We start from the raw sequence: 19,555 nt of genomic DNA on the forward strand, positions 1-19,555 counted from the left end.
AAAAATAAAAATTTCATTGATAGAAAAAATAGGAGGAATTCTTTTTTAAAACAAAGGACAAATAGAAAGTGAATAAGATATTTTTAAAATATCATTTTATGATAGTAAAACGAAACGAAACAAAATTGTAAATCATTCCATTGTAAACGTATAATTTTTATATGTATAGTTCATTATGCCACGTATAAACTTCCATTAAAGTTCAAGATTTTCGAGTCACAAGATAAAGTTCGAATACTTTCGTGATCTATTGTACCATTGTATCGTACAAACTACAATTTTACAAGATCATTTATCCTCGATGCTCGTCGAAGTGACCTAAAATACTTGCAAAATGTCAGAATATTTGCTTCAAAAGAAGACGAAGCTTTACACTCGGAAACAATTCAAATACTCCATCATCGTATAATGATATTTCACCTTCTGAACCATTTACCAGATATTTATCAGAAAAAGAACAAGATCTAACAACCAAATAAAAATACAATCAATAATAAACTCATAAATGATCAAAAGGATATTCCATTTGTTTTCCCGAGTTCCTTTTAACTTTTCATACCTCCTCCCTATTATTCCCAATACTAGATGTTTTCCTCCTCTGTATATACAGTTATCCCATCGGAATATTTCAGTAACGGCAAACAGTTTCTGAGCTCTCCTGGTCTCGTCTGGTCGGGGATCCGGTGGATTTCGCGTGGTACGTGGTCGAATGCAGCTCGCATCGGCCCGTCACCACGGCGATATGTAAAACGCAGTCACGGGCGGACGGTGCACGGTTTGCATACGGGCAAAGGTTCTTTTCGCCGGTTGTTTACAGTATTGAGCAGCGTACCGCGAGGACGAACGGCCACGAAATGGAAGGTCGAGGAGAAAGGGCGCGGCAAGGGGGCCAGAGCGAGCGAGCGAGCGAGTGCAGGGTAGAATGCGCGCGTGGGCAAAGAGGAGGATGCTCGACTCGCGGCCTCAAGAAGCGAGTATTCGAGCGGAGACATGCGCCGGTGAATGTCGATGTCGAGACGCAGACGCGCGGACGTTGATATGGTTGCGAGTAACTTGGAACGAACTTGCTTGGTGCAGGGGAAACGAGAGAAAGAGAGACGGAGAGTGAGAGGGGAGGGGAGAGAGGGGAGGAAGACCGGTACGAGAGAGGGAGGAAGAGGATCGGATTCGGCTGGTGGATAAAACGGGTGGAGAGATCGGTTGTGGAGGAACAGAGAGGGCGGATCTTGCACAAGCCCGGCGAAAAAAGAAGAGCTTGGCACGGACGCCACGCCGCTCGCCGTTGACCAGACACCACGCCGCACCGTGCACTTGGTGTTACTGACAAGGAAAGGTTGAGCAGCGCGCCTCTCGTGGTCCTTGCCGAGACCACGAGAGAAAAACATCGACTTTCGAAAAGGGCCCCTGCCGCTCTCGTGTCACCGGGCCTCGTCTTTTTAGCGGGACCTCGGTTGAAATTCGAAGGGAACCGGCCCGGGCCCGTGCTCGCTCCGCTATGTACGAGCGATAGAGAAGGATTAGAGGGAGATACGCGCGATTCTCTCCGAGATATGAAGACGCTTTGGCGTCAGAATTTCTTCTTGTCAGATCCCCGATGATATTGGGAGGGGGGAATATTTAAAGAATCGTAATTTTGGCTCACGATTTCTGTAAGAATATTTATTATTATAGAGTCGATGTACGTTCACTTGCTGTCTGTCGTTAGTTTTATTTTATCTCGATGATATTCGGTCGTGTGTTTGATTGGATCGTGCTTTTAATCTTTTGTCCAATTTGTTTTCTTTAATACTTCTTTAGTAATTGTTAGAATTCAAGTAAATTGAAGAATCATCCCCTGATTTCTTTTATGGATCGTTAACTTTGATCATTAAATTAAATTTCTGGTAGGAGCATATTATTATTATCTTATACTATGTCACAGGAAAAATTTCAGACAATTTCAAAATATCGATGCATCTCTGAGTATCTTTTCGTATCTCGGAATTAAACTACAAGAGGAGTCGCACATCGAACGCCACTTTCCAAAATTGTTCTTTGCTCGCGAAATCTTGGATAAAACGCTTCTCTCTCATTCGCGTGTTCCGTCTTTTCCATCGGCTTCGTTTCTTTTCTCCTCTCCTTCATCTTCTTGTTTCTCCCCGTCTAACCGTCTCCTATATCTCTCTTTCTCCTTTTTTCTCGCATATACAGGACTCCCTTCTGACTCTCCTGATCGTCGATGTTCTCTTTCTTTTCGTGTATCCTACTCCCTGTCCGTCGTCCTCTCTCTCTCTCTCTTTTTCTCTTTCTCTCTCTTTCCTTCTTCCTTTATCCTATCTCTCTCCCTCTCGCGGCGTCGACCAGTCGAAAAAGACGGTACGTATGGCATACCTCGTGCAAAGTCGTGCCACGAGGCCTTCTTCGTGCGAGGTACTCAACCTTCTTTGCATCTACCGGTCTCCTCTCTGCCTTCTTCTCAGACGAGTAAACGTCTGACCTCGTGCGACCCACCTGTTCCCCTGAAGTAGAGAGGTGAGTCTCATCGGGCATCGAGGAGAAATAGGAAGAGCAGCACCAACAATAGCAGCAAGAAGAGAAGATGTAGGAGGAGGAAAAAGAAAAAAGGTTTTAAAACCTGATAGAATCGCGAAACGAGCAAACTGTTCCATTCTGTGCCCGTACAATCCACGATAAAATCGTGGATTTGATCTTGCCCATTAACCATAGATGTCATTTTCCAGAAATAAAAGATGAAGTTCAAGTTACTGTGTAGTCAAGTCGCTGGTATATTCGAATCTCGACGAGTGGAACTAAAGAAATGATAATAATTTTAGGTAGATTTGAACTGATAAAAGAGGTAAATTTAGATTTTTTGTATTAATACTTTTAATCGAGAAATTTTGTGTAAGTATGAATATTGTGAAATACTTTCCATTTGTAATATTAAACTCGAAAGAAATATACATAGAATGGGATTTCTTTAAAATATATATGTAATTCTTTACACGAAATTCAGTAACGAATGATTTATATATTGAAATAATACGAAAACTATATTGCATTTGACTTTTTATAGGAATTTTCTAGATCTGGTTCTTCCAAATATCAAAACATTCGTTCGAAACCCGCTTTTACAATGTAAATACTATTCATAATAATATTATTTATTACATCATCGAATCAGATAAAATAAAAATTTCGAATTCTGTGTTAAAATACTTGACTGATCCTATTAGAGAATTTATCTTAAAGATATTGTCTCTCCTTAACCGGAACTGATACATGAATTTTGAAAAAGATTATGGAGAAGGCGCCAGAAAATAAAAGGCGATTTCTTTTCATCGTGGTTAAAGCTCTTCGCTAAAGCTTCTTCTTGTACCTCTTCGTTTTCTTCCTCTTCTTCTTCTTCTTCTTGTTCTTGTAGTTCTTTTTCACCTTCTGCATCGTTTTGGCCTCCCGGAGCTCGGGGAGGCTCGATGCGATTCGTCGGTTGGTCGCAAGTATAAAATTTCGGTCTTCAAATCGGGATGGGAATAGTTTGTTGTTTCGCGAGTTCCCGATTTAGATGGTCGTAACGTTCCATCGCGGCAACGCCGGATCTGCGACCGACTCTCTGAAAATTTGAAAGAGAGAGCGCGAATTATCGGGGAATTGGAATGAAAATAAGTCCAGAAACGAAGTTTGTTATTTTAGAAGCTATCTAGTTTTGCATAATGGCGAAACTTCTTCTTCCTCTTTCTCTTCTTCTTATCCACGCATCCCTCTTCTACGCTGGTTAACCTTTCATTATCCCGAGAATCTCGAAAATGCGAACACCGGTCTGGAGTTTCTCCGACTATTTTAATATTATTCCAAGTGGTTCTATCCGATGCTTCTTCGTTCCAATTTGTCGATTTCATTTTGACGCAATGTGTATTCCAAGCTGTGAGAGAATATGCCCTGTTTATTTGAGGATAGATTGATGCAAGGATTTATGTAGATTTTCGTAATAATTTAGATTGATTTATATAACCTTGAAGATTTTCTGATTTCACGCAGACGCGATTTATTAATATATTAGAAGATTATTATTAAAAGTTATGTAAATTCTCGTCTAGTTTATTTTTAATGTAAAAATAAATCTTCATAAAAAGTTCTGAAATGAAAACTGGTTTGGTTTTCGATAATACGAATGTATTTTTCTATCGATCGTTCTCTTTTACATTTTTATTAATAATAACAAAATATTCGTCAAAATGATTAGTTTAATAATTTAAAAGATTATGAATAAATTTGAAATCCTTTGAAATAATAATAAAGTTTTTAATTTAAAATCAATGATATTTCTAAAACTATAAAAGGATTGCATTTAATTAAATCGAATTATATTTTATGAGTTAAAATTATTATAATCGTTGAAGATTTTAACGAATTTAATATAATGTCATTTTTATAAAAAGTTCATATTATATGCTTGGAGATTAGAAAAAGATTTGTACACTTGTATAAGTTTACAGTATAAGTTTAAGCTTTTCGCACAATTTTAAAAATATCATTTCACGCGTAAGACGTAAATAAATAATCGTCCAGTTCTTTAAAATCGTTATGCAATCGATTTAAATCACCAAAGTGAGATCGAATACAAATAACACGATTGAAAAGAGTTTCTCGATCTTCTAAGAATTACTGCTTTAAAAATAATTCGAAACTTTCGATTCGAAATGCGTTTGTTTTTTATATCTCTACTTTCTTACACCCACGGTAAGATTAGTCATTCTAAAATGTTAGTCATGACGTTTTCTAGCAAAAAAAAAAAAAATTATCTTGCGTCATAACGGATTAAACTTTTCGTGTAGTTCCGCTTATTCACAGAATTACACGAGTTCGTAGAATATTACGATTTCGATCTCTCGATGGAAAAAAAATCATTTCACCATTTGAATTTTATAAAAATAGATAAAAAATTCTCGTTCGTAATCCTGTTGCTCGAAGAACAAATCTATTAGGTATGTCTAAGTGATTATTTTTGAAAAATAAATAAATTGTGTTTTAATTCTTTTGCAAAATTGAAATAATAATTATCAATCGTATTCAAAATGAAATATTAGATATCATGTATTAAATATTACAATTATTATTAAAAATTAAGTTTTTGTTATTTATTATTTAAATATTATTAAAGTAAAAAAAAATGTTGATTAAAATAAATAACAACTAAAATTCAGAAATAAAAAATTACAAATATTTTCTTACTTTTATTCATGTAGATTAAAAAAAAATATTCTACGAAAACTACAAGTTATTTATAAGATCGTTCTATTCTATAGCTACATTTATAATTCGAAATATATTTTATGTGTTCACAGATATACAGAACTTCTCATCGATTATCCAAAAAAGATTGTTGGAAAACAAATTATTCACAAAATCGTCCCATTCTATATCACCGTTAATAATGTAATAAAAGATTCTACATTTTTACATAAAAATAGGATTTCTCATCGATTTCAAAAAAAAAGGCTCTACCAAAACCAATAACTTATCCATAAAAAAACCATTTTTCAACGCCATTAAAATTCATATATCTACACAGATTTTTATCATAAGATAAAATTTCTCGGTTATTACGTAAAAAAAAAAAAAAAACTATTCATAAAACGTTCGTCCCACATTTCAACACTCTCGATAATTCCCACAAATCCCACGCATCATTTCAATCTTGCTCGAGACTTAACATCTCGACCATTTAACGTCCCATTTTACACTAGCAACAACGTTATCAATCTCCCTTAGAATCCTCGAAATCCGTTTGCAACACGATCATTATCCCAAACAATTTCTCCCCGCGATAAATTTTCGGATACAATAATGGTGGCGCCAAGGTCGTGGCAATAAAATTCTATTAGATTTTCGTGGGCCAGCGGCGAACGCTGATCGATGCACGCCGAATTCCTCGAGTCGCCAGTTATTTTTAGTCGAAGGAGCAGCGTGGAAGGGACCAGTAAGTGTCGTAAACGTAAAAGACCGCGTGTCCCGGCTTCCAAACATGCACGCGCGTTGCGTGGGCGCGCTCCGGCCGCATGCATGCATGCGTGCGTGCGTGCGTACGTGCGTGCGTGCGTGCGTGCGTGCGTGAGTACGGTGAACGACCGGAGGGCAAGGACGCCACAAGGACACGCCCTTACACACGTCCGCGCGCCTCTACGCGCGCGCTCACGTGCACGTGCACGCGTGTCAACCCTTTCCCGCGCGATAACCGCGCCGTCTACCTTCGATTTCTTGCGCTCCTCCTTTTTCTTCCTCTTCTCCTTCTTTTCTTTTTCTTTTTCTTTTCTTTTCTTTTCTTTTTCTTTCGTCTTCTTCCTCCTCCTCCTCCTCCTCCTCCTCATTTCTCATTTTTCTGCAGACGCTTCCTTCTACGGTTCTTCCATTATATCACGATGAACTATGCACGCGTGGCTATTACTCTCGCGTACACGCCGCTTCCTCCGGCGAAAGGACTAACGTGCGACCGGGCCCAACACCGGAAGCCGGGGTATAATTAGCTTGAACCGGAAGAAGAGGCCTGTTGGATGCAACAGTTTTTACGCCTCTTCGATTTGATGAACAACAGCCGTGGAAGGGAATACCGTGTCTCTTTCGAGTGAATTTGCGCGGCAATTCCTCCGAAGAGGGAATGTTTGGTGGGGTTCCGTTCGATGAGTTTCGTGTCGGAATCTTGGGAGGAGACGTGGACGAAGGTTGAATATTACCGAGGCCGAGGATTTTGGTTATTCTAGAAATTGTTGAGCAAGTTTGATGTGTTATGGAAATTGAACAGTATTTGATAAATCGATTGAAGTAGAATTCTTTAAAATATTGTAAATTGAATGAATTATTATTGTTATTTTTTTAAATTATACTTAGATATTGAAGTTATTTTTCGTATTCGATTTTATTGGGATTGAATGGATTATTTCTAGAATTTTTAATTTTCTCTGTCAAGTTTAAAATAAATGACGATTGAATAATAAGAATATATTATTATAAATTTATTTTAGAAATTTCAATAATATCTGATATTTAAGACTAAGACTAATTCAACAAATTGTCAGAATAGAATGTAATTATTATCTAAAATAAACTTTCTGCAATTTAAAAATTTAAAAATTCTAAGTAAATAGTGAATACTGAAAATTCGAATGAAATATCATAATTTTCCAAATAATTTTTTCCAATTTTCTTCTACAAATTATCAAACCGACACGCGAATCGAAAAATAAAATATTCGATAAAAAGATGCGATTCTTGTAGACGATTCTAAAAACTGAAATGATTTTTTACTAATGAACTTATTCTTCAAACTCGATGATACAATTTTTTTCTCGCGCGATCGTCGGATCGAAAAAGCATACTGGTGAGAATATTCCGATCTTCCATTGTAAAGAGATAATATTACAGGAAAGACGCCGCTGACGCGTCCTCGGCATTCCAAGCGTCGTAAATCAACGATGAAACTGCGGATTATCCTCCAACGGCCTCGAGTTATACACTCGTTACATGCGCTCATCCCTTCCTCGCGCTGATTCTCTTAACGAGTTTTTGATTCAATGTTTATACATTATTGTAACACATCGTACGCGTGCTGCCGGCAAACGACGTTGCTAATCGAAAGAACGATCATTCGAGTGAAGATCCCTTTGCGAGATTGCGAGAAAATGGATACGATGAAAGAATATGAAAATATTTCCTTGAATTCACTCGTCTCGATTGTTATTTTATCCTTCATTTTTTTAAGATAATTCCGTAGAGACGTTAAACGAAGTTCTTGTCTCACGATAAGACGATAAATTTAATTTAATTTTGAATACAAATAGAATTTCTGTCACAAAATATCATCGATCTATTATTAAAATTACGAATTAGAAGATTCTTGATAAATCTTTGTATCACAAATCTATTAAATATATATATTCTTCTATGGATAGATTTCTCGAATTTTTTGAAAATCGTGAAGCAAATTATATCTTTCCCAAAATAGTGATAATTATTCGATGAAACGGCACAGTGAATATCGCATTTGTTTTTGTGACAGAAGTCTCTTTGAGACAGATCCAAGACAATTAGCCGGAGAAACGATTGGAACGGATCGCGTGAGGTTTCTAAAGGGATGGTGATACCATGTTGAGAAAAAAAAGATTGCCAAAGTTGCAATTGATGATCTTATGTCCAAAGTTACAGGCTTTATTACGACTTGTTCGAAGAAATACGCAGAAAACGATACTTTCCCCTTCTTTTCCCTGTCCCTCCCGCCCCTCTTCTCTCTACTCTTCCTTTTCCCTCTTCTTTATCTTTCTTTCTTGCTCCAACTGTCTGTATTCCCTCTTTTTATAATTTTTTGTTCTCTCTCGCAGCCAGGCAGATCGCGTCTCGGTCGATGAACTTTCTGGAACGATCTTGCGATTGCCTCTCGATGTTTCTTCTTCCTCTTCTTTTTTCCTCTTTTTTTAACTTTTATACTTCTTTCTCTTCTTTTCTTCTTGAATCCGTGTAATGTTGGACACTCGAGTCGAGAAGCAAAATCGGGGAAAAATCGTGTGCCTCCTGCGACACGCGTTTATGCACGCCATCTATACATCAATCATGTTCGTTTCAAGCATCACGATAGCGACGAATTTGGTCAAAATATGTTTATATTAATTGCACATCTTCGCTACTGCTTCAATCTCTCGTTACGATTTATCATTTTTCAAGATATTTTGAATGCGTTTTATGATATATTTTTTGTCTTTTATGGACAGAAATTAGGTTAGATACGTTGTTTTTTGAGATGTGATGATATATGGAACATTTTCTTGGCTTTCAAGCATTCTTTTCAAGCATTTTTTTCAGAATATCGGCTGTCTTGTACACACTGACTGCTTGAAAGTGGTAGCAGGTATTAATGTTAATTATATCTCGTATAATGGACCGATTATTGGACGTTGATAATTTATGAAGAATACATATGTGGACAAAGGCCTTATTCTGTTAAAAAAGATCTTTGACTCCATCGAAACGCGAAAGCTCCCTTTATTTGCACAATTCTCAGACCCATTAGCATGTTACCGAATCAAATTTTAGCAGAAAAATATTTAGCGGCATTTTTTTCGAATGAATCAACACTTTCGTCTAAATTTGAACAAAATATAGAACAAGACGAAACATTCCTTCGATTCCCTCCCCCCCCCCCTCCTTTTAAATACACTTTCAAATCAATTATCAGTGAGGCCAACAATAACGAAATCAATTACTGGCAAGAGAAAAAGCAGCTGACATTGGATAAAGACAATGAGAACGAGCTCGAAGGAAGTACAAAGCGATTCGTGGAATACACGTACACGGTCAGGATCTGTTATCCCTGGAAGAAGGATAATGTAACGGTTGAAAGATCAAGAGACTAGGAATGAGCGGGAAAGAACGCCGAGAAAAGAGAACAATAAAATGGAATTTACCTTCCAAGAAAGAAGATCTCATTGTTCGTTCTTGGAAAGAAGTTTTATAAAACTATAGCGAAGGGAGGAGAGAGAAAGTCATAGAACAATCATAAAGAACAATAAAAATAATATTAACTAGCATTAGAACGAGATCTGGTGGATCATGATTTAAAAAATTCATATTATCGTGATTATTGGTTTTTATTCTGTCTTCCAATGAAAACGAAGAAGAATGGGAAGAAAGAGGAATAAGAAAGGAACAGCTTAAGTGAAAGAGGGGAAAGGCGATTCACTGTAAACGCTTGTTTGGACATAACTTCGCTCAGTGACTTTATGACACCTGTCAGAAGAGTTCGGCACTGTGCAAACCGTACAACAATAAGGTACATTCCGATGCAAAGCAGTAACAGTCTGGCTACTCGGCTACTCGCCAATGAACTGAACTTTTCCCTCTCCCCTTGTTTTGTCCTTTCCCTTCTTCCTCACCGTGCTTCACCCTTTCTTGCACGATTTCATTGTCGTCATCGATCAGGCAAGACATCCACGTCCGTTTATAATTCTAAGGAATATTATATAGTTTTGGAAAGATATAACCTTGTTCTATGTATACGGGATGTGTATATATTCGTGGGACATTTTTGAATTTGGAAAATGCTCGATGCTTATTTATTAAGTTATGAGATAAATTCAGTGAGTTAAATGAAATAAGAGCGAGAACAAAGTATGTACGAAAGAAAGAGAGAGAGGAGATTCTATTGCGTCATATCTCGTTCCGATTAACACGATGAATAAGCTTCAATATAATTAATTCAATGTAATGCATATTCATTTTTGCAATCGAACAAGAAAATATTGTTATAGTATTTTTTATATAATATTCGTATCGTATCATAATTAAAAATATGGTTTAATTCAAATTTGAGCTGTTAATTAATTATTATATTATTCCGTAGTAACGAAATAATCGTTTATAAATTTTTATGGTTTCGTATAATTTATTCCGTTTTAATTAAATAAGAATATAAATGCAACAAATATTCTATAAGCGCATATTCTCGTAACCCCTTCAGGTTGTTGCGTATCACGTTAAGTGCAAAAATTGCATTTATCTTTTAATGAAATAAAAATTACGGATGTTAAAATATTTATGATCGCAATATGCACGCCAGTAATTGAGAAAAGAACGTCTTTATAAAAATGCATGCTGTTACATCGCCATTCAATTTTAACGTTCGTTTGTATTTAAAAAATTCTTATTCACCAGTTGCGTCGGGTCATATAAAAGCCACCCTGTGGTTTACACCCGTTTTCCTGCGTTTAATCGCACTTTCACATGAGAAGCAACAGGTAGTGCCTTCGAAAGAAAGCGCGAAATGCATCCGAGCTCTCGCGCAAAAAAATTCAACTACTAATTTCAACATTAATTTTTAAAAGATACAGCAACGCAATGGTGATAATTGAAATAATATTATTTGTTTAAAAGCGGTAAAATACGAATGTTCAAATTGGTATAATAGGAATGATATTCATAGGAATGTGAGATAAAATTGTTCGATTCTTTCGAAAAATAAAAAATGAGAAAGAATTTCATGCTACGTGTTGAAACAATTCATCGACTTCACAAATTTCAACTCGTGTGTAGTGAATTATTCATTCGCCTCTAACTAACAAAGATTATAATCAAAAAATAAATATGGTTACTTTTATAAAAGTTTTTTTTCATAAATACTTAAGAAAATGCATACACCTTATGCATATATAGAAGTACCAATTCGATAATATCTCCAATATTAAGCATACATAATAACTAAATTACAACACAATACACGGTACCTACGCTCTTATACTATAGTACATTATACAATATACTATAAGATATATTGACTCATATATCAGATTGTGTAAACCCATCTACCTTTCTTCACCACAAACGATAATATAACAAAAAAAAAAGAAAGAAAAAAACGTCGGAAATATCGTCCAATCGCTCAACCTTCTGCCTCTCCGCAGCCTCTTTCCCCCAAAACAATCACCGCGACGTTATCCCTCCCTGAACGAGTGGCAGCGGGAGAAAGGAGGGGAGGAGACCCACTCGCCACCGTTCCCCATCCGATATTTACGATTTCCCTGCGGGGCTTCTCTTCCCGAGTTGCGCACCGCTGCGTTGAAAAACCGAATAAAAAGCAGGCCGCGACGGTAAGGAGAGGCAAAAAAAAAAAAAAAAAAAAATGAAAAAAAAAGAAAAAAGAAAAAAAAATAGGGGGCAAAGAGAAGGCGAGGAAAAGGCAAACAGTGGCTAGAGCGACGGGGAGGGGGAGGAAGCAGAGCGCGGAATAAGCGATGGAAATGAACGACGAAGTCACACGAAGGGGTGTGAGGGAAGAAAAGGGCGGAGCGGGGGAGGGGGAGGGGAGGGTTGAAAGAAGAAAGAGCGTGGAAGAGCGACGAAGGTGGCGACAAAGCAAAGATAAAGAAAGGAGGAAAGAAGTAAAAAGAGACTCACGTTTGCAGTGGCCCTTATAGGCGACGGGAATGGCGCGACCTGCGCGGCAGGCGGCAAGTCGCAGGTGGCAGGCACTCTTGTATGTGTTTCCGTCGGCCCCGCAAACGGGGCGTGCGGCGGCTCGTTGTTGCGGGGGCGGCTGGGGGCACCTGCGGGCGCACCTCACGCAGTGCGGGCTCAGGTTCTGGTCCAGCAGGCAGCTCCGGCCTTGGCCGCACCGGACCCGTGCGCACGAACCTGCTCGACACTTTACACGTTATTACGCACAGTCGTAAACTGCCCCCGTGATAGATGCGTCGCCTTTCCCTGTTTGTTTTTCGCGCGCCAGACCGCGCACGCGCGAACGCGGTTTCCCAGGATGCGCGCGCACGCGCGATTTCTGACCGCTCAGGACCCTTGTTTCGAAATGGTTTGTTTTGGGATTTGAAATGCGATTAAGTATTTGAAAATTTCACGTTTCTTAGTTGAGATAATTCGCGGGAATGAGTTGTCAAAGTGGTCGGAAATATAATTACGTCTTCTTCGTTATTCAGAATTCACATTAATTATTCCATACAAAAAGTTTTACCGGTCTTAACGAGAATGTTATTGTTTAATCCTTGCAACTGAATAACCTTCGATAATTCCATTTCAAATCATTCGATATTATTATATTTGTATTATGTTTACATTGATATTTGTATATTATAATTATCAAACAATAAAAACTAAATTTAATCAATAATTATTAAGTTTTTTTAAGAATCTAAATAGTCCTTAAAGTCATGAATTTAATTTTTTTTATATTTATAGTGATAATGGTCTTGTCGATGGTCGTTCAATTGCAAAGCAGGTGATAATGATTCTATCTCTTTCATACATACTCACTTTGGCAGTGGCCGTTATAGGCAACCGCTAGTTCGTGGCTTCCTTTCTTGCAAGCGCGTTTCTTCAGTCTGCACAAATTTTTGTAGCTTTTGCCGTCCGTCCCGCAGACTGGACCACCACCTCTTGGTGCTTTGCACTCAGGGCTGCACACACACCTTGGTCTTCCTCTGCGCACCACGCACTTCTTTCCCTCCTCACACCTTACTTCCGTGCAGCTTTCTATCAAGAAAAATAGTTTAACGGTTTACCATTGAATTTGAATTTTTGGGAAAAAATAATCGCGGATGTGTATGCAAAATTAAATTTTTATAAACGTAATAATTTACGGAGCTATTTCGAAGAAGAACCTTTAGATTTTTTTTTTAAAAATCGAGATAAAAGTAAATCAAAAATAAAATATTCATTTACCTCTGCAAGGACGACACTGCACACCTCCACCAAGCACCCTCCAAAAAAAGAGACTTCCGCTATCGAGATCTTCCTCCGAGTACGCGGTCGCTGCTGCGGCGTTCGACGCGCAACAATCTTCCTTTGTCACTCCTTGTGACAATAATTCCTTACAACGACCGTTGCTAATGGAAGACCAGCATATACCGCCTGCAACATATTTGAGATGAAAAAATTAATTCTAAATGATTTATTCAAAGGCAGACATTATTCAATGTTATTTGAATAATGATATCAACTCAACCAGAAACTAATTATCGATGAATATTATTTACAATTTAAATAATTGATGATAGATAAGTATATTACTTGTTGAGTTTTTTTTAATGCATAATGTAAATTTAACCAGAATTTGTTTGTAAAACATCAGTATTTAATATATACTTAGAAATATATATATGTCTATTTGATGAACATATTATTTTTAATAGCGTTTCTTGAAGAAGATTTCAAAGCTTGTTATTAATCTTTTCTTCAATCAATATTTCTCAATACTTTTTAAATCATGTTTTACAATAATTAAAGTAACATTTTCATAAAAATCTATATCACGTTAACATTAGATCATTTCGATATAATCTCACATTAGTATAAAGAAATAAATATTGAAAATCTTAAATATCATAATCAAATCATATTTTCCATCTTTCATAGAGAAAAGTTAATACATACTATTTATTACATACTATAGCAAAACTAAAGTTTAGAATTGTAAAAATATATATGAATAATATATCAAATATTCTTAACGATATTCTCGTTGAACATTTTAAAAATGATCGATTTCATTGAAAATTCTCACTAAAAATTACATGCCACCTTTCTTTCATCCTTCCATACACAACCGTGCATCAATTATTAATGCCACATTGAAGTATCGTGAAAGATGGACAGAAGCTCAAAATTGTACGATAAAAATAACTTCCTTTATCGAGATCCCGATCGTCTCGTTCGCGAGCGAGACGAGCAAGAACATAGTTTCCTAGAACGAAACTATGAAAATTCCACTCGAGATATGACGAAACGTTGAAACCTCGTGGCTTGGCGGGAATCGTCGACAGGATTTTTTTTCCCCCTCTCCCTCCATTCGTTTCATAGCTCGCCTAATCACAGCCATAGCTATGCTGGGTGCGCGACGCGGGGTTTGCGCGTCTCTCTTTCTTAATGAAAGACAGCCGGCTCGCGTTAGCATTCCGGGAACGTCGCATTAATGAGACGCGTTCGCGGGGAAAATTCCTTGGAGGACTTTTAATTGACGCCGTGTACGGCGGGCGCGACTTGGCGCGTTTGAAAAAGTGGAACAAGGCCCGGCGCGAAATCGACGGACATTCGTTAGAAAGCTTGACGAACGTGTCATAAAGTTGCGAAAGAAACACGTTGGCCGCGACAGGATTACACGTTCCTCGTGTCCGCATGATGATGGATACACGTCGGTGATATTGAGGGATGGGGATGGCGGACGGGGCTTTCGTTTTTCCAGGAAATAATAGCGGGACGAATGTTTAACTGATGAACTGGAAGGATGATCGTCGCCCGTGGTGAATTAAATGTGGGATAAGAATGTGAGCGCGCGATTGGAAATTACGTAGCGGTATATACGGGGAACGTGAAAATAAAGTGCGTCGATAATGTACAAGTTGGAAGTTGTTTATTATAATATGGGATTAAGATTTGAAACGAGGAATTGAATGATTTTTTTTTTTCTTTCTTTCTTGAAGTTGCAGCAATTAAAAGAATTTTAATGACCGTTTAATTTTGAGAAGCGTATTCTAGTGATTGTAAATATATTTTATAAACGCTTGAATATCCATTTGTACCTTTTCTTTTTTTTTTTTTATTGAAAAATCCTTTAACGTATAAAGTAATATACCTGTAAATACGTGCATCTATTTATAAGTGTGTGTATATATGTATATATATTAATGTGCAATATTTGTGCATTAATGCACGTTATTATTCGTAAAATTTTAGTACGATAATCTTTTTGCTATTTATCATGGCATAATTATCATTAAAAATATTTTTATTTTACACAATATTGAATTTCTAATGTAAAATAACGTTTCGTTTATTACTTATAATAGATGCAAAGTACAGCATGTAAAATATAGGAATTATTGGCAATAACTTGAACAAGTTTATAAATATTCATTCGATAAATGAATATTATCAGCGAGTCGCAATTTTTATGATTCATGCGATTTTGCATTTCAAATTTCCTATCATTACTTCACGGATGACTAAAATTATAGCTAGCAGTAATAGAAAATAATTCCTAAAATTACTTTCTTAAACCAAGAAAATTCAACGTGTAGTTTTTACCTATTTATTTAAAATTATAATAAAATGAATAATTAAAACTCATTTGCGACATTAACTGAAACATCGTGCATGCACTATTTCAGAAATGATACCGATCAATTCCACGTTCATTTTCTAAATCTTAATAAATCTCGAAACATCTAATTAACGCTTAATTTTTTAGAAATAAAAATCTATTTATCTCTGAGGATAATCATAATGTGGCTCGTACACATTATCATAATTTTTATATGTGCAATTATCTTAAAAAGTCATCGATTAATTACGTTCAATTATAATTGAGATAACAGTAATATTAAATTGAAAGATTCATTGAAATGTCATTCACGTGGTAGACAGACAAACTATGGTTCGCGGTTTTAGGTCTCGAGAAACGGGAAAGTAAAGTATTTTTCTACACCACGGACTCATAAAGGAAACGTCCAGTGCGAACTTCGTGTGCAAGTACTTTAGCTTGTATGATCAGCACACAGGAGAAGACTCGTCCAATTCCTGGCTACAAGTTAGGAATAGTCGACATTGTTTGCCGAACTCTCCATCGACTTAGGGTAAAATTCCTGGAAGACGAAGAGTTAGAGGCTATGCTAACGTCTGCGCCACAATGAGCCTCGCAACGTACTAATTACTTCCACTTTCGATTGTATGTATTTAAATAATGCTCGCGTTGCATTCAAAGTAAATCTCGATGCCTTTACGTTTCCCTCTTTCTTAAAAAGTGTTCATCAATGGATATTTAGTATATATATTAGTATTAAAGTATAGTAATTAGAAATCGAATAATTTACAAGAGAATATTTTTTTCTTTGTAATTTTTTAATACTGTTACAATTTTCGAAGATTTCTAAACTTTGAAAAATCGAACTAAAGATCCAAATGAGTTGATTAGGATTCTCCGCGGATTTTTCTAAAATTTTTAGATATATCCGAAATATTTAAAAACCTAAGATTGATATCGAATAATTTTTAAATATCCTTCGATATTGAAACAATTTAAGATAAGTAAAGGATTTAAGAATTAGTAAATATTCAAATTTCTGCATCTGATTTTAGAAATCCTAAAAATTTTGAAGGAACAATCACTACCAAAGATTTATACGTAAATATTCAAATATCTTTAGCATATTAAACCCTGTCGAGAATTTTGAATATCGTTATAAGGGGTTAAAACTTAACGACCTTCTCCTCCCTTTGCACAAAAGTATCCTTTAAGACTAACAAACTTGATTTCTCCTACACTCAACGACACCGTTACTCTCTCGTAAAATTAAATTTTATTGTCGAATTAACGAGTATTGCGAAGCACAACCCACAAAACACGTAATCCACCGCAATTGTGACTTACGATCGAAAATTTCCGTTCATAAACGATGAAGCTGAAAAAAGAAGGAGCGCATCATTGTCAAGCTTACGTATTCAAGGAATATATCGATTACCCTAACTTCGAAGCGTTAACCATTCAACTCGTCGAAGTCGTAAGGAAACATAACGGCAGAATACGAAATGAATCATGCTAATAAAGGGGAGCTTTAACAGATAAAGTATGCACGGGTCCCGGTGGAATCACAATTGTATTTTAAAACCGTGCACCGGTTGTGGATCAACAGATCGGTAATGCGATCTGTTCTCCTTACTATGCTCGTGTTTTCTTTGCATGCAGTTAAACAGCAACTCAGACGTCGGTAACAAAGGCGTGTGTTTAAAACGCGTTTATAAAGCGATTATGGTCGTAAGAGGTTGTAACAATAAACGTCATTGAACGGTTATAAACGGTGATGTCCGAGTGGATTAGTTAATAACGTCTGTTACGATCGGAGGTATATGTTAAATAAAATAATTTGAAACTGATTCATTGTTGCGCCACCGATTCAGGATAAATACAATCGACGGTTCGATGAAAAGAATCGCCAACGTTTTTTTCCAAACGTGATGTTCCCAAGGAGTGATGAAGCGTTGCCAAGATGTTTATTTAAGCTTGTAATTTATGCACGTCCGTTCATTACGCGTTTTACATTCGTGGATTGATATTTATTAGCTGCAATCAGCTTCTTTTGTGACGCGCAATAACTGCTGATTGCGCATGATCATTTACTTTTATGGAAATTTTTTGGAAAAATGATGACATAAAGTTTTTACGTATCTGATTGATGTACGTATCGAGTAAGTTAAATAAAATCTTCGTACATCCTATTAAAAATAAATAAGAGATATTAAAAATGTGCAAGGATATTTTTGGCATTTGAAATTAAATTTGGTTTTCTAATTATTCCCATGCTGTTGTTTTAATATCCAAAATAAATTTCAAAAAAATAATAAAAAAGTCCGAATTCATATCCAAATATTCGAGTAAACAATACTCTTACCACTCAATTATTCGCATTTCGAAATTCGAGTGATAATTTTTTATTCCAAACACCGAATATAATAAGAGTTGAATCGAATAACTAATACACTACAGAGAAAGAAAATTCAATTCTACCCATTAGATAAAAACAGCAATAAAGATCCGATTCTCATCGCTAAGAAATTCCAAAACCGAACTCCATGAACCAGAACATCCCTCCTCCGACACACTCAACCATCCATTGTGAGTTGATTGACATCGCATCGCCAGAACAAAGTGGGAAAAAAATCCAACTTCCGGCACGCACGTGGCGGGCCGGGGCCCGCAAGGTGGCGGAGAAAGGGACAGAGAAAGGGAGAGAGAGCTCGCACGGTGTGGTTTTGCCTGGCGGCGAAAAAAGGCACGCCGCGGGAACCAGAACCGAGACGTCCCTCAGAGACAATGGAACACCTCGGGCATCAATTAATCACCGTGCGATAATGCAATTGGAAACAGCCGGTTCCCGGTCTTTTCGCAAGCTTCGTCTGCCAACGAATTGCCTCGACCACTTCTCCTGCCTTTTTGCCTCGACCTCCCCTTGTCTTTCGCCCTATCTCTTTTCTCCATCGTTCCATCTTTCCTTCCTCCTCCATTATAACGTCTATCTCGGTCTAGCCTGATCCGAAGGAAACGTATTTCTTCCTCGATTACTTCATGTATCAGACTGTTCGTCGACCGTTTCCTTCCAGACAATGGAAAGAAACCGGAGCAACTGCAACATGGGCCACGATTAAATGCGGTTTATGTATTTCTTGGGTAAGGTGCTTGTGAAGGTGTATCGTTTACCATGTCTGATGCCAAGTCTTTTGTGTATGGTTCCTCGTCCTTGTAATAAGGAAAGAACGGGGGAATTCGATCGTGAAACTTCTGACCGGCAATTCGAAGTATCGTGTCCATTCTATTTGCTATTTCCATTTCTTGTTTCTGTATTTCTGTATTTGGAGTGGGAAAATATTATGTTTATTTGAATTTTATTATTTATAGATTATTGCAGGTGGAATGATTAATATGCAGCCAACTATTCTTCGTTTTCTTCAAAGAACACTTTTCGAAAATTCTTTCATAATTTGAATCGCGGAGGAAATTATTCTTATATTATTTAAACAATATTTATCAGTTCACCAAAGAAATATGATATTCTCGTTTATCCAAGCATTAATTAATCTTATTATTTATTTTTTTTATAAATAATTATGATATTTTAACTTAATTATTAAATCAGTGAATTCATGCTTTCGTAGGATCAATGGTAAAATTCTTTCAATTAGCAGAGTCAAACGAGTCATTTCAAACTCATATTCGTAAAAGTTTATCATGTCATAATTTATCTAATTTTATATCATAATTATTTTTTAATTTAATCCATCTTCGGACAATTGTGAAGTCAGAGTGGATATTGCCTGTATTTCATTATATCTTATAAAGAAAAAATGTTATTGATTTGAAGAATTATAGAATTTATTTCATTTACTTGATGAGATAATTGTAAATAATTTGAAATTGTAATTTAAAAAAACTATGAGGGGTGAATAATATGTATTAGTTCTAAGTGGATTTTTTTATACTATAAAATTTGGAATTTTTTTAGAATTTTTTGATATCTTTTTGAAAAATTTAAGACTT

General features: G+C 36.4%; 1 protein-coding gene across 5 annotated transcripts in view; it reads right to left on the minus strand.

Moving 5' to 3' along the window:
- Window positions 1–19,555, minus strand: part of LOC108001419 (follistatin-A) — a 72,858-nt gene that overhangs the window by 26,964 nt on the left and 26,339 nt on the right. For 4 of the 5 annotated variants that reach the window (XR_009829907.1, XR_003698487.2, XR_003698486.2 and 1 more), the window contains exons 2-4: window positions 13,192–13,380; window positions 12,784–13,002; window positions 11,917–12,153 (exon numbers count right to left, since the gene is read on the minus strand). Coding sequence is in view for 2 of the 5 variants with exons in the window: in XM_028668417.2 (XP_028524218.1) it covers window positions 11,917–12,153; window positions 12,784–13,002; window positions 13,192–13,380 (645 nt within the window). In the remaining 3 variants the exon portion in view is untranslated. Of the gene's footprint in view, window positions 1–2,841; window positions 3,593–11,916; window positions 12,154–12,783; window positions 13,003–13,191; window positions 13,381–19,555 lie in introns of those variants that run through there. The other variant, XM_028668418.2, reaches the window with a different exon arrangement.

This window comes from Apis cerana, linkage group LG5 (genome assembly GCF_029169275.1).
Source record: "Apis cerana isolate GH-2021 linkage group LG5, AcerK_1.0, whole genome shotgun sequence".
In the NCBI taxonomy this organism is placed as follows: domain Eukaryota; kingdom Metazoa; phylum Arthropoda; class Insecta; order Hymenoptera; family Apidae; genus Apis; species Apis cerana.